The 16,190-nt window shown below is 43.7% G+C and overlaps 1 protein-coding gene across 8 annotated transcripts in view; it reads right to left on the bottom strand.

The window, feature by feature from the left end:
• Positions 1–2,516: 2,516 nt before the first annotated feature.
• The window catches only part of STOX2 (storkhead box 2), a 206,600-nt gene continuing 192,926 nt past the window's right edge, over positions 2,517–16,190 (bottom strand). For 5 of the 8 annotated variants that reach the window (XM_045069454.1, XM_045069455.1, XM_004757701.3 and 2 more), the window contains 2 exons: positions 12,218–14,465; positions 2,517–6,943 (listed from right to left, as the gene is read on the bottom strand). In XM_045069454.1, the coding sequence (XP_044925389.1) occupies positions 6,748–6,943; positions 12,218–14,465 (2,444 nt within the window). In that variant the 3' untranslated portion in view covers positions 2,517–6,747. Of the gene's footprint in view, positions 6,944–10,309; positions 12,011–12,213; positions 14,466–16,190 lie in introns of those variants that run through there. The other 3 variants (XM_045069456.1, XM_045069457.1, XM_045069458.1) reach the window with 3 other exon arrangements.

Below are 16,190 nucleotides of genomic sequence, written 5' to 3'. Positions count from 1 at the left end.
AATTTCCTACTTGGGAATATGTGGCTAGCCCCCGGGTGTTCCCTGGAAAGGGGATCACATTTATTTTGGGTGTAGAAGTTGTGTTTTGAGGGCTAACAAAACAGACCAACCCCACTGCTTTCTGATTTCACAGAAAACACAATTCTGGGCATCCCTAAGCCCGACTCTGCAAAATTTGAATAGCTAGCAAAAAAAACAAAACAAACAAAAAAAAAACTGTGGCTCTTTCAATATTTCTGGACAAAGATTTCTGATCAGGTATTTCCCTTTTCAGTTGTTTTAATTCAAAAGCTCTAATAACAAAGATTGTATAATAAAAAAAATTGTTATAAACTCCCTATTGAGAGAAATGAATCAGTCTCACCTGAAGTACTTTTGTACCAAATACCAAAAAAATCCACTTAGACATATAACCAAATGTTATTTAATATCTTAAAAAGTAACACAATCCAAAATGGATATTTCACACAACACTACATAAACAACATGAACACAATATTACCATATGGAGGGACTTTCAAATATAGACTTACAAAAATCCCTGTGCTTTTTTTCCTCTTAAGTTATTATACTAAGCATGACAAGCCATCATCATTTACAATATGGCACACCGACACGATAAAAACCATGTTACAAATGTGCTGTCGTAAATCAGTAACATTAGGGAAGACATTTCATGAACTGTAATTATTTCATATGAAATACTATACAATATAAACAGAACATCCATCTTGGATGACCTTTACAGCAACCAGAGACCAAGTAATTTAAAGTTTTGTTTTTTTTTTTTTTTTCAGTGCAAACACATTTTATTCAAGGCAGTCTTGGCTGCAAAACTCCTTTCTAACATACAGTAAATCCCACTTGCACGTCTTAATTCATTTACCCCAATGCAATAGTCACATTCAGTCACTCGGAGAAAGATACCTGCAGAATTATGATCCCTTTAAACTTAACGGTTGAAATGTAATTCTCTTCTAGAAAGTAGTGTCTATGTCAACTACTCTAAGGACCTTAACTTGTAGCTGTCAATACTTACATGAAGGTGACCGGAGGGCAGCTCTAGTCCTCACCCATCACGTGTGCATGATACCACACACTGTTTTGCCCTTCCACGGTGGAAACCGTGGTGGTGGATCAGTATCTAGGTGGGGGAGTGGGACAGAGGCAGGGAGTAAGGACCTGGGAAGACAGGTGGGCAAGGAGCTGCTGAGTGTGTACTTCGTGAATTTCCCGTAACTGCAGAGGACTGATACTAAAGGAGCTCTCAGATCTCAGATTTGGTACCTCTTCTGGGTGGGAGCAAAGGAACTGGGATGCCAAGGTCAGCCTTTAGTCAGGGGGGTAGGCAGCTGTGCATGGACCAGCCAACCATCTAGCCTTACATTTGCTGCCTCACTTGTGGAGCTCCCCTTCCCTCCTTGGCAGGGTGTGTGTGTGTTCTCACTGGAAGCCACAATGAGCAGTTGAAGCCCTAGAACTGATAATATACAATCACAAGGTTTAGTCCCCCTTGAGCCTTATAGAATTCTCAACCCTGCCAATCAGCAACTGTAAGTCACGGAACAACTGTGAAAGCACAGGATTATGTGTTAGAGGGTCGATCACTGGGGATCTCTCTCTGGGCTGCTGCTGCAAAAGATGCAGAGGCGAACTCAATCGGGGAGATGCCAAGCCTATTTCAAACACTCCAGGAAATTACATCATGAAGTTTTTTCGCATATATAATTTATGAAATGTCTCCAAAGAAAAATCTATGGGAAAAAACTGGATGTATCCTTCATTCTGTAAAACCTTCTGAGAGAATGACAGAGCGACGGCTGATTCTTTAATCTAACTTGGCAAAGATCAGACCGATGGTAATCTCCTTCCTGCCTGTATTTTACTAACCCCAGGCAAAACAAGGTTTTCCATGCTTTTGGATTCGTTCTTCCTGTGTTCTAGCTTCCCCAAGCCCTAAACACGTGCAGACACCTGGCTTGCTAACAGAAGAGAATGGGCAGGGCGGTGGCTGGGGTGGGGGGTTGGGTAGGCGGGGGATGGGAGGTGGGGGAACCAGAGGACAGGATCACTTCTGCTTGGGACTCTGTCGTCTGAGGGACAGCGTGCTGTTAGCTGGTTCTGTGACTGGCCCGTGGCAATGGAGAAGGTCCTCGGCAAGGATCTGGTATCCCCCCGACTTTGAGGAAACACTGAGAACTAGGTCGGCTCCCTTGGAAATCCAGATTCTTCCGGGTAGGACTCAATATACTGTAGTGTGCTCAAGTAGCACAGTCAAGAGTACTTGATAAACTTTTTAAATTACAGTTCCTGTTTCAGCACCTTTCCACTGCCCAGAGCAGTCATGTTCCTGAAGGATGGTATTTCGCACAGGAATTACCAAAGCCCAATAGGAAACTGTAAACAAGGGTGTACGTCTAGGACCTGCCTCTGACCGCAACAGCATTTGGGTGGGTTTTGCAAAATTCCAAACACCCTGAACTGTTGGAATGAAAATGGACAAGAGTGTACAGTTGTTATTTGTTTTCTTTGACTTTATTAGCACACATCAGAAAAATAGCATTGTATTTAGTGATTTCTCATGAGGGTCTATCAAACAGATAGAAAACAGATCACTGGTAGCTGCCACGGAAATTTCTGGGTAATCTGAGGTCCCTCCTTCTCTCTCTCCATTTCAAGTATGGGTATTACAAATAGGACCTGCTTAGTTAACTGTCTGTCAATCTGAATGCTTTGGAAGCACTTTGAGATCCCAAAATGAACTGGCGAAGTCATGATCGCTTGTTGTTGGCTTTTCATCAAGCTCAAAATACTGCCCATGTTATAAATGGCGAGACTTTTCAAAATAGGTTCACTATTGTGAGCTATACGCCTATAATTTAGGTTAAAAACTTTATTTTCAAGTACACTTGGTGGCAATAAGTGGTTTATTCTGGGTAGGATTTTACAAAGCTGTGCCAACCTAAAACCAAACCAAACCAAACCAAACAAAAAAACACACAATGCTTTCCTTTTCATCCAACAGGTTTTTCCTCCCCCTGGCGGTTGCGATAGAATTTGAGTTTACATCCTTGAACCGCTGGTTGGGCTCTGAGAAAGAGAGACTTGGGAACAGCTGGTGTTCAGATCATTGTTAGTCCAGATTAACCTTGAATTTATGCCTCCTGAACTTGGACTTCACAACATCAGAGAAGCAGTAATTTGGTATTTTTATCTTGTTTGGTCCCCATTCAGCTCCTCTAGCTGTCTTCTCTATTCGATGGCACCCCCCCTTTTCATATGCTCATTGAGGTACCCTGAGATGTGCAAAATATATAAAATGGAATACAAAGTATTTAACGGAACACAGCTCTTTTAATTAAGATGACATTTGGGCTCGGGATGCTAGCATGTGAGTGAAGGCAGAGAGGCCCAAAGTACTTCAAAGCCAGCACAGTCCAAATTTGTTGTGTCTCTTCAGTTACTGAAAACCTAGAATTTCCACATCTGATTCTGACAGGACGAAAGAGCTTGCTAAATTATGTTTACCAATCGGCTCGGCTCTTCCCCCCCGGGGGAGAACTCTTAGCAGGAGTGGGGTGGGGGTGGGGCGGTGGGAAAAGACCAGAGATTCCAACTTCCTTTCGTTGGTAACAAAATCAAGTGTGCTTTCGTGGGAAAGAGAGGAGAGACAGGTTTACATCTGAAAGCGCAATAATGCCGTAAAACCAAACCACAGCCATGAAGAAGTCACGAGTCTACAGGGGCAGTCACTGACACACACACGGAACGCCATGGCCTCATGTCTACGGAGGTTTTCAACTTTGCTTTTCTGAACAATACACTTTAAACACACTGCTGCCGTTTCATCAAATTTATGGAGGTAGTTATATGTAAAAAATAAAAATTGCCATAAAGTAATATGCTGCATCATAATAATACATAAGTGTGCAAAATGCCGACAGACGGGTTGACCCTTTAGAGTTGAACGCTACACAGAGATTCAAGCAGACTCAGTTCTGTAAACCTTTCAGCTGATAAACTCTAAGTGAAGACTAGATCAGCAGCCATGTCACACAAAGCTCTATCAGTTCAGGGGAGGACAAGGATGTTGGCAAAGCTTGGCCGTGGGCTGAGGGTTTGGCCACTGAGAAGCTCGCCCGCCGTCCGGAGGACCGTCTCGGGTCACATCTGTAACAACGCTTCCTGCCGCCACGCCTCCCCCATCCAGAACTCCTCATTAAATGCAGACGGGGACACTTCCACACGGAACGTCTGCTTACATCGTAACATCTTTAAAGCCCATCTTTTCTACGCTAATGGCTCCAGGTCTAAGGGAGTCATCACCGTTGTTTTTGAAATCACGTACCCCATAGCATCGGGCGAATGGTATACACGTTTTATTTGCATCATGTCTTCTGTAAACCTATTTCTTGTGGAATACTGATAAATTCCTATTTTAAAGCTTCTCTTAAAGGTAATGCTTTCCTTTCCGGTCCACGCTGCGTTTGATTACTATAATGGCTACTTTCAGAGGATCAACGAGAGGCTGATGTATTGTTTCAATGGTTATGTTATTTATGAACTGATGGTATGATTTGACACTCGAGAGCAGGTTTTTTGGAAAAAAAGGAATTTAGACAGGAGAATTTGGTAACCGTATGGTATATAACTCCCCAGGGAAACAGACTGTGTGTGTAGTCTATTAGTTACATTATCATTCCTCCTGGACATATTTAAGCAATGAGACAAATAGTGCATTTCTGGGCAATCGGGACATGCCTTGGAGGAAATAAGGCATGAGAGTGAAAGCCAACTGACTTAAAGCATTTTAGTGGGATGGGGGTTTACCAAGAAATGTGCTTACGTTTCATTCTAAGCACAAAAAAAGGAATCTAGACTAAACTTGAGGAGTCCAGTTTGACCTAATGCGACTTCCAAATATCTGAAAAAGCATGAGAGACTATCCACATGCTTCAAGAATAGGTCCAATTATGTGCCGGAGTGCATTCTTTAAACAGATCCCTAGTGATTAAACCTGTACTGAAGCAGAAATGTTGCACACATTTTTTGCCAATTACCGTAGTCTGAGGTGGAAAGAATTTAGCTTTATTTTTGGATATATATTTCATTATATGGCTCCAAACAGCACATGCTACTGAACTAAACTTTTGGTCAGACCATTTACTTGTGTCATATGCAACCCTTCTGCAAATAATTTGTCATTATCGACACATTGAGTCCATTGTTCTCATAGAATAAAATGGGGAGTTTTGAATGTCTCTTTTCTGTAAAGTTGAAGCTCAAGGTTATTGGTAATCCCTATGCTGCTGAGTCTTCTTTGTATTCAACAAGACATTGTAAACCAAAGCAACGTGTTAACAAACCATTTTGAAATAAGTTGGGCTAGGAACTATACATCCACCTAAAAAATGCCTCCTGAAATTGGTTACAAAGTATCTGTAAACATTACTCTGGCATAGTTCATGTATGCATAATTGTTACTCTGATAAATTTTAGGGGAGTACAAGTTCAGATTATACCATACTTGCAGAATGAGCACATTCTGTTGGTAATTACATGGGCACATGTAAATTTCTAATCAAAAATTATTTTAAAGTTTTCTCTATAGATATCTTTCCAGGAATAAAAGGCCTGAAGTTCAACTCTCCCTAACTTTGCTCTTTCCTATAACCACTAAAAATGATCTCCCATAGCCTAATTTAGGCATTCTATTTAAAACTACATAAAATAGATTAATGTCCTTCCATTAGAAAGAATAACATCCCCAGGCCATACTCTTCATTTGTATCACAAAGAACATTTTGCTTTTAAACAAACTAATCATTGTATCTATTATAGTAAGATAGGATCATCATAAGGATCACAAGGAGGAAATTGTCTTCCTTAAATATTTGACTGACAGCATTAGAGAGCCCACATCTCCCTGCTTCCGTGCCTCAGTGCCGTGCCCCAGCCAGGCTGGGGACCCCCTTCCTTCACCCACTTCAGAATCAAAGGCCTATATTCCTGTTCGTGATTATGGAAGGTTAAAAATCAGACAAGCATCTGTTTCACTTAAAAACAAAATCCTGAAAAAAAAAAAAACAAACACTCCCAGAATTTCGATCACGACCCCTTCTGACACACTTCCACGGGCTCCTGCAAAAAACTGTGTCATGAAAACTCACAGTGAAAAATGACGGGTGCATAAACAATTCACACACAAAGGGCTGGGGTCCCTTCCGGTCAGTTTGACATTGATCTTCCTCAAGCTGGACCCTGGCCTTGGACATGTTGTGGTGGCTTACGCTTTTTTTGTCCTTTTTTGTTTGTTTGTGTTTGGGAAGTGTCAAGGATCAGTTCCGTGGCACCCTCCGGCCACAGACTGGGAGCAACACGCATCTGTGGCATTTAAAAATGGAATTGGCAACTTCATGACATTGTAATGCATACCACACTTACAGTGTCTAGACTTTCCTATGTGTGCTCAGTTACAAGTAGTGAAACAAACGTATACATATCACCCCTACTGCTATTCGGTTGCTACAGAGCCATAAATGTGAAAAGCAATACTCTGAAATAAAGATTTTTGTTTGTTTTTTTGTTTTTTGTTTTTTTTTTGCCCTAGCCTACTTAGCAGCACAGTTTAAGTAAACACAAAAACTGTGGTCGAGATGCTTGTCTTTCCCCAGATGTAAACATCAGTCCCAGTGTCGTAAACTTGGCTGTATCGAATGAGACAGGAGATCGGAGACAGTACGACTGTCACACACTAGTAACAGAAGCTTGCAAGCAGTTGGAAGGTTTCTGTAATTTCTCTGCTTCGTTGGTCGCGGGGTCCGTGCTCGCTCGGAAGTTGAAGGCCGGGCCAGCTCCGCCGTGGACTGGGCTCAAGGTAGCGTTCTGACGCCGGTTACTTTCAACAATGCTGGACGTGTTGGAAGCCAGGCTCTCCCGAGTGCTAAAAGAGTAAAAAGGGTTTGTTTTGTTTTGTTTTCAACATAAATAATTATCTCTTGAGCCCCAGAGGAAGAGCAAATGATGTGGTTAATGGATTTCCTCTGTTGGCTCATGATGTCATATATACACCGTCTCCCACTGATTATTCACATATGCTCGTCCAATGTGGGCTCCAGAAACTCTCAAACACGGTAAAATCCACGGCACCCTGAATAACGGGTTTTCATCCAGCTAAGTGCACTTTAAATGTTTTCCCCTTCCTTCCCCATTCAAGGAAACCGCTTCCAAATTTGATGGGATCGATCGCTATCACGTTCATTTTAGAAAAGAATCCTCTTAAGTACACATATGCGATGATTGTATTTCAGGCTGGAAATTCACTGAATAAATGAATAAACTCAATTTTGCCCCTAATGATTCTGTTTTCATTCCTGATTAGCAGATTTTGACTTTGGTGGACTTCAAGGCATACCATTAGCTAATTTGGCACTCTGATGGGAATAAAGTTCTTCTTAAAACACTTCACACCTCTGTTTCAAATGTTAACACTTTCACGGACATACATTGTATTTCCAGATCAGGAATCTTAGATTTCCCCCATTCATTTGTGAAGTTTACATTGGTAGCAGTATTTTATTTTTCAAGGCTTCTTATGGACAGAGGTGATTTAAAGGTATTTCTACTTCTCTTCTAATTTTTAAAGTTAGAACTTCTTGAATCTTGATTCAGAACATTAACATTTTAAATGTGTAGGGCAATAGCAGAAATAAGGTTACTTAGCCTGATGGATAGGAACTGGACAGGTTCTATATTCAAAGTCCTCAAAATAGGAATAAGAAACTTAAGTTTACAAAGACACTGAAGAAACCACAAGGATGCTCAATACATCCATTCACCCGACTGGGCAGATTCAGAGTTTAGAAAATACTCTATGAGAGTTGCCCCCCCCCCCAACCCGTTGCTGATTTCAGCCTGCTGAAACTAGTCGGCAGGTCAGACTGCTTCAATGGACATCCTCACCACCTCTCCGTCATTCCCACACTAAATTAACAGCCATTTTGTCTGAACCCCACATAGATTTTTTTCCCACTATCGGAGTGCAGGGTGTTCATATGAAATCTTCTGTAAGCCTAAACGTCAGGAAGGGTTTACACGTGCTTTCCAAATGCTCTCCATTAATGCCCTTCGCTGCTACAGAAGACCCACGTTAGTACCTGTTTTTGCTGAGTGTAAGAAATCTGAAGATTTTTGCTTTCACGAAGAAAGCTGTTACTAACATAGGGTCTTTCGTAAAAGCGAAGGGTTGTTAACACAAAGTTTCAGAAAGCAGGGGATGCTTGTACTGTGTTTGGTGGCACTTCTTAGATAGTGGATTATTTCATCCTAACCCTTGTGTCCTTGAGTGTGCCAAGGGGTAGCTGTTTAAAAGAATTTTCGTCATCAACTACCAAAAAGACAACTGGATCTTTCTTGACTGCAAAGGGCACCTCCAGAAAGTTAATATGTTTACAGAAATAAGTCAAGTTCTTTCATTGTGCTTACGGTAGATCTGAGCATACCTACAGAATACCCCAGAACATTACCACTAAAGCGATGTTAAGTGTTAGACTCACCTACTTACCTGCCTTACCCTTTCCCTAAGAAAATTCACCAGGGGCTTGCCAGCACCTTTGCTGAGGCCTAAGGTCCGGCGGAGGAAGAAAGAAGGCAATCAACACGTAGAACCCCAAAGATATTGTGACCCATTCCTTCAGTTTCACTCTTAACTGCAAGAGTAACTTTTTATAGTATTCGATTTCCCCATCTCTAAAATGAGGAGGGTTAGGGGATTAACCTACTCACAGAGTGATTGTGAAGAAGTAAGTGTTGATGAATCTGTACGCTAAAAAGCTAGATACATTATAATTATTTCAGTTGTACATCCGGCATCTAATGAATGAAGCAGCTACTATGACTTGGCTTCAGGCTGCCTTGGTTACTGGTGACCCCTTTTCTATGGAAAAATGCATTTTAAGGTCCAAAGGCCCTTAAACCCGCTTAAGCCTTTGAAATCAGCTTTCAAGGCAGGGTTTGCTCTCATCAGGCACCCGCTGTATGCCAGGCACTGGACCAGGCACTGTGCACACACATCACTGCTAAAGACCATCTAAGCTGGGAGCTGTCTGTGCTCGAAGATGCCTCTGACCACCTCTGGGCAGAGTCATTCATAGTGATGAATAGATAAAGCACTCCAGTTTCTCCAAACGGTATATATTTCGTTACTGCTGTAATAATGAGGGCAGGGTGCCACGCTCCTAATGAGGGCTCTGGGTGTGATGAAAAAGCTAATGGAGATAGAACATTAGCAGTAGAAATAGTCCTCCCATTTAAAAGCTCTTGATCTTTGTTGGAAAAGAAACCCCATGGAATAAAAGGACAGGAGTTTAGAAGCAGACGTGAACAGATCAGGTATGAAGCTCCTCCTGGATGCGCGCACCTCCCTCGCCCCACACTTCGACAGCGCATGCTCACACCCTATGAAGCGGGCACGTCCCTGGCCGCTCTGCACCCTCGGATTTTCACACTGTTTGTCAGCCTGTTTTTGGCCTCAGATTTGGAGTTGCAGGTTTTTTAGGTCAAGAGTTTTCATGTTCAATATCCGATCTCAGAGCAGAATTGAAGCTTCTACCTTGTTTCCGTCTAAAAACCCTTGCAGTCCCAACAAAAGGGCCTGAAGAATTTTGGGAATGTGGCTGAAGACGACTTCTGAGCTAGCATGGAAAGCTCGGAGTGTGGGGATCACCTTTCTTGGTCTTTGTTGTTGTTATTGGATCTTAGTCGCTCAGTGGAGGAGGTACTAAAAGACTCAAATAAATGACCCACTTAAAGTATCTGTATGTCACGGCACTGGAGACGTACCAGCCTGATAATGCTACTTGGCTAAAATCCTCCTCCTGCTGGAGAATAAAACTCCCTAGAACTCAAATATTCTCCTCCACAGACCACAATCATGCATCAGAAAACAACTTAGTCGATTAACTGAGGTGTGCTGAAAATACGGTTTAAAATGGTTGTGACCTACTTTCTAACCACAGGATATTAAAGGCAAAAGAGGCAAAATTAGGAATTATTCTGTAGATTATCTAACTGCATGAAATTTATGGGCCATCTATGTATTCCTACGGAGAAAATTCTACCTAACAGTAGTGGAGAGACATGTAGCTAAGTGGGAGAAAGTTGTCCCCTCAGAACCATCGTATCTCTTACCGTGACAAAGCATTTAACTTAAATGAAAATAAACTCACTTCCAGAAATAATTCCGTTCACAAGTTCTATATTCTGCCCCCCGAATTTAGAGATAAAACAATACATTCTGTGGCAAGACTGGTTCAATGATCTCATGAGTATTTATTTGCCCCCAAACAAACCAAAAAACCTTTCAATATTCTGTGGTGGTAGGCTGAGTTAGAAACCATTAAACTACTCTCAATGTCTCTGTAGCAGTTATGTCTGGAGCACAGCAGTCTGCCTTCTGTGGTGGTGCTCGGGCCAAGGGGTACCACGCAAGTTCAGAAACCAGTGTGTAAAGCATGAGGGAGGCAGAGTCTACATAGTAAAAAACAGGTGAACATAAGGTACAGGCAGATAAACCACACCTTCCATAAGCCATGGCTTTGAACTTCTACTGTCAATTACAGACCTTCGATTATGCCTCCCTGGTAGCCGCTGTTAGAAATTCAAGAGGAAAAAAAAAGAGCAGAAGAGGGAAATAGAAAGAAAAGGAGATATAAAATAATTGGTAAATAAATTAAAATTTGATTGAGGATTTAAAAAAAATATATTTAGTGTAAGTTATTTTGTAGAAAAGTCACTCGATAGGCCAGTTGTTTTTGGATGGAGGGCCATGGCTCCCTGAGGTCAGTTAGGGCTCCATGAGGGAAAGGCGGAGGAGACTTGGGGCTCCTGGGCTCACACCCACTTTAAGCAGAGCACCATCTCTGGTTTGTTTGGACATTAGAATTCCACACACGTGTTAACTTAGATAAAAAGGTTACATGGCAAAAATAATCCTCATCATAATAAAAAACTAGCCCTTTAAGAAATAACAAAGGCCAAATATGGGGCCGATTAGAAATTCCCAATTCTGATCTGGGGATGTGCTATCCCCAAATTATCTAGAGATAAAGTGAAATGATCACAACAGAACTAAGTTTCATTCTTAATAATTAAAATAAATGAAGTTCAAAAAAAAATAAATGAAGTTCATCATCGTATCTGAGTACTCATTAAAATGATCAGTATCGCAGAATCTTGGGAATCACAGCTAATGAGAAATGTCCACCTCTTAGTAGTATTTCTGCATCTCAGAGTCACCAATCTGGAGTAGAATTTAGAAGGAGAATTAGGTCCCAAGTTACCCTTGGAGGAGAAGGAAGAGTTAAGGAGGAAATAAAAGGAAGTTGCATAGACTCTCTTTTGCTTTCTTAACCCCTGAACCACTTCAGCACGCCGGACATGGCTGTTAGGCATCGCGTGCACTCTGTTAATCCTTTCTGAATTACCAGCTATGATTAGAGGGCCTTAATGGTCTGTATCAATGCTGCAGGAGGAGAGAGAAAACACTCTGATCTAAGGGAACAGAGGCTCCTCACTGTTCTGTGAAAGACACAAGACTCCATTTCTCTGTGGACGTGAAGTGTATGAGCAGGTGGGGGAGGGAGCACACAGGGTCAGGATTAGAAGGGCAACTAGCATCTAGCTCCCCCAGGAAGGTGCTGAGATCTGCTCCTCCCACTAGAAGGACCCTCTCCTTGAGCCAAGAGATTTATACCCAAGACCTACTCAAACCCCAGGTGACTACTGACCACTCATTCTACTCAAGAAATTACTAAGATTAAACAAACAAACAAACAAACAAACAAAAAAAAACCCCTTCTTTTATCTGCACGGTGCTAACAGAAACATAGAAGAAAAATCCTGGAAAATGTCTGTCCTAGTTATATTGGCCTGATGCCAGTTTGAGGGAGGGAGCCAACCCACCAGTCCAGATTGGTGATCTCTACAGCTGCAGAAACATTTGTTTCAATTCCTGAAAAAGAAGTCAGAAACAGGTTGTTAACAGCGCAACTCACACAACCCTTAACCCGCATTCACAGAATTAAAACAGTGACATGGGAAGCTTTTCAAGTTATTTATATAAAGCCCCGGGCCCTGGTGGGTGTGTGCGTGCATGCACACACGTGTGTGTATGTGTGTGTGTGCGCGTGTGTACGCAAGCAGCGATGTTTCTCCCTACCGTGGGGAGTTGAATCCACTGTCCACAGTGATGCTGCTGCTGTCCATGCTGTCGAGGCGTGCCGAATGGGTGGCTCTCTGGTTGCTGCTGCTGTCGGTTTCTTTTGGGGCCAGGAGGGTGAGGTTCTTCTCAAACTTCCTCTGCAAGTCTCTTTCCTTCTCCCTCTCAAGGAGCCACTGCATGGTGCCTACATCATCTCTGTTTTTTTCCTCTTCCGTGTTTTTGTTGGCCCCTTCCTCAGAGTCATCATCGTCGGAGACGTTGTAATAGTCAAAAGAGGCTTCCTGGTTCCCCCCCGACTCCTGCTGACGCTGGGAACCGGGCATCGCTGGTGCCACTGAGGTTCCCAGCGACGGCTCCAGTTTCTCGCATCGGCCTGGCAGTGTGTCGGCAGGGGTCTTCGGAAGAGATTTGAGGAGGGACAGGCTCGATTTGTGATAGCTGTTGACAGACAAGGTGCTGTGAAGAGGTTTGAACAATGTGTCTTTGCTGAATATCTCTTTCCTCTTGTCCAGGCTGCTGGGCTCAGCGCTGTGGTGCTGGACGAGGCGTCCATTGGCCATCCCTTCTGCCCCTGTGCCCGAAGCGGCTGGACCCCCACCTGGCCCTTTTGGTGACTCCTCCTTGTGCCCTACAGGCTCTCTAGAAGAATGTGGGGCCTGCCTGTCAGGCAGAGGCAGCTTTTTCACCCCTTCCGCCAGAGTTAGAGTGTCATGATCCTCTTTGTTCTTTCCCAGAGGTGATGGCGCCGTGAGGACTGTCTCACTGGAGGTGTTGCACTGGAAATAGTCATCTGTAGCTGTTTTTGTGGGACAGGATGGCAAACTCTCAGGGGGTTTGCCCGGCTCCAGAAGGCTACAAGCACTGGAAGGCTCCTTGCTGCCACCGACTATTTCTGGAATACACACCTCTTTATAGCTCGTGGATGAAACGTGAGCCCTTTGATGACCAATTGTTTGTGCAGGCCTTAAAGTACTGTCATCAATGTAGGACTGGCTGGGGGTTTGGTCATCTTGGCTACAGCCTTCAGCCAGGTCTTCGGGTGTCCCTAGAGAAGAAGCACCCAGAGGGCCCTTTGAGTTATCCATCGATCTGGATCTCTCCTTGGCTTTGCTGGATCTCTCATTCCTGGACCTTCGGTCCTGGGTATGGCTGTGACTTCGGTGCACTTTTGAGTGGGAGCTTCCCCTGGAAGGTTCAGGAAAAGGCATCTCAGTTCTCCTTTTGGCCAATTCCCCAGACACATCCCATTCTGGGGTCATGGGGAAATGAGACTCGATCACGTTCGTGTTGCTATGCATGATGAAGTTATCTCCTTTGTGTTCAATGATGAAGCAGCCCTCCCTGGGTGCCCTGGTAAGAGGATCACAAAAGTCATACTCTCTGTCACCTGGGAGATCCAGATGAGAACCATCCGAAGGGTCTCCTTTAGACACTCGTGTCTTGCTGTGTGACCGAGATTTTCCATGGGACTTGCGATGAGTCCTACTCTTTTTACTTCTTCCACTGTGATGGGCAGAGGACCCAGCTTTACTCCTATGCGCTTTTTCTTCTTCTAGTTTCTTCATTAGTGCAGTGTGCCTCATGACATTTTCCACGGTCAAGTCCGGGTTAATGCGCCTAATGATTTCCATTTCCACTTCCCTGGGGATAGTAGTTGGTGTGTCTTCGTCTCGCAGGGGCCACTCCTCGGGAGGAAACTGGGCTGAGAAATTGGCTAGTTGTTTGGTCTTATCTTTTTTAAAACTCAGCCGGAATAATTTGAGCCCGAATTTTTTGGACTGCTTTTCACCATCTTTAGGTTTTGAGAGAGTTTCTGTCTTATAAGAAAAGTTTACAGTACTTTTGCTCTTTTCAGTGGGTGGCACCTGGCATAGTGACGGAGGGCAGTAGGGGTCTTTGCAGTCCTTGGCGGGTTTCCTCTGCAGAGTGGAAGCAAGCATGCTGTGCATGTCTTCTCTGCAGCAGTGGCAAGAGTCGCAGTGGTTTCTGGGTAACGTTCTTTCCCTGACGCAGCCTGAGGCAGAGGGCGTTATGGTTCCCGGTTGTGGAGAGGTACACTGAGACCTGTCAGGTATCCTCTCATCCAAATGGTACCATTTACTGTTAGTTCTTATGAGAGAGGGAGTAATGAAATAAGTCTGTGGGGTCACAATGAAATAGCCATCTGGAGTTGGGTAGATCTTCCGCTCCCGCACCAGCGTGTTCAACGTGTGCCGTAGAATTTCTTGACTTGGGGTGGGAACACCTGAAACCAAAGGAATAAAGACTCTTGAGAACATAGAGGGAACCTGCAGCTGCTTCCTGATTTTTTCCGAATCTGCTATGAACTGAATGTTTGGACCCCCACCCCCAATATTCCTGCATTTGAATCCTGATCGCTGATGTAAGGGTACCAGGAGGTAGGGCCTTTGGAAGGTGACTAGGCTTAGATGGGCTCCTGAGGGCGAGGCCCTCGGGATGTGCCCTCATAAGAAGAGGAAGAAGCGAGAGCCCCCTCCTCTTGCCATGTCTTCAAGCCAGCAAGACGGTCCTCACCAGACACCAAATCAGCTGGTGCCTTGATCTCAGAGCTCTTAGCCTTCCAGGACTCTGAGAATTAAATGTCTGTGGCTTCAGACCCCCCCCCCCACCCAGTCTATGGCATTTTGTTACAGCAGCCCAAATTCAGATAAAATCCTACCAATTTTGCTAAGTTTCCGAGTACTTCACATGGCAAGTCAGCAGGACCCGGAGGTGCTCAGGAAGAGAGATGGAAGCAGGTGAAGTGAGACTGGCACTTTTGTCACAAACCTTTACTAAACTGAGCCATCGAAGGCAGAATGTTTTGGGGCACGTGGGTGGCTCAGTAGGTTAAGCCTCTGCCTTCAGCTAGGGTCATGATCTCAGGGTCTTGGGATCAAGCCCCGCATACACCTCTCTGCTCAGCAGGGAGCCTGCTTCTTCCTGTCTCTCTGCCTGCCTCTGTGCCTACTTGTGATCTCTGCCTGTCAAATAAATAAATAAAATCTTTAAAAAAAAAAAGCAGAGTGTTTTTAAAGGAGGGGAAAATGAAAAACGTTTTATATGATGTAATATACATTTACAAAAAAAGTCTTCCTTGATAGAAAAAAAATAGGGACACTGAGTTGAAATAGCTGTCTTGGCACTTGAAAACAATCAGAACATGTACAGAGTCTAGTGTATACCCTGGAAGCTACACCACACACTCATTTTTCAAGACTAAGCTTACTTAATAAACTTAATTTTGTAAGTTACATCAAAGGGCAATTAGACTTGACCATGGCTCATGATGCACCCTCCAATTCTGAAACCATGACCTTTGGTTTTGAAAAGGACAACAGGGTCTGTCAGGTTTAAGTGAGAACATTCTCCTTCTCAGACTGAGTCTGTAGGAAGGAGGTTACCTCGTAACCCAAAGGCCCTAAGGAATACACCTGTGGAAATTTAGATGCTCTACATCCATCTGGTCACTGCCAAATATGCCATATTCACTAGTATAGAAATTCCAGAAGAAAGGGACAGACACTTCCTGGTACCAGGACCGACACTGTTTTCAAAGGGCTTTATGTGCATAGCCCTTTGTGTGTTTATGCCTTGTCTTTCTTAAAGGACAGAATCAAGAGTCCAAATTCATTAGAGAGTATGAACTTTCCAGGTTACAGAGCATTCATGTATTTCTAGGGCATTCTCCATCCCTCAATGCCAGGCCCACGGAGCGTGCTAGTACTAACTGATTTGACCTGCATGCCAGAGTTTGGAAATGGGTCAGGTCGAATCATACTGCCAATGTTCAACCATGTCTGACCCACAAAATGACAATTACATGTGACTCAGCCTAACACAGTTAGGGCAATGGAATGTGGAGACCGAAAGCCTGGAGCCCAGGGCCACGTGGCTAGATTCAAACTCCAGCTCCATTGCAACGAGCTGATGGTAGTGGTTGAATTAGGCAGCCTCCCCTGCCCACACC

The sequence above is a fragment of the Mustela putorius genome, unplaced genomic scaffold, assembly GCF_011764305.1.
Source record: "Mustela putorius furo isolate JIRA1106 unplaced genomic scaffold, ASM1176430v1.1 tig00003932_pilon_pilon_pilon:0A:0A, whole genome shotgun sequence".
Classification (NCBI taxonomy): Eukaryota; Metazoa; Chordata; class Mammalia; order Carnivora; family Mustelidae; genus Mustela; species Mustela putorius.
The sequence above is the reverse complement of the archived record's forward strand: the minus strand, read 5'-3'. Positions and strand labels throughout refer to the sequence as shown.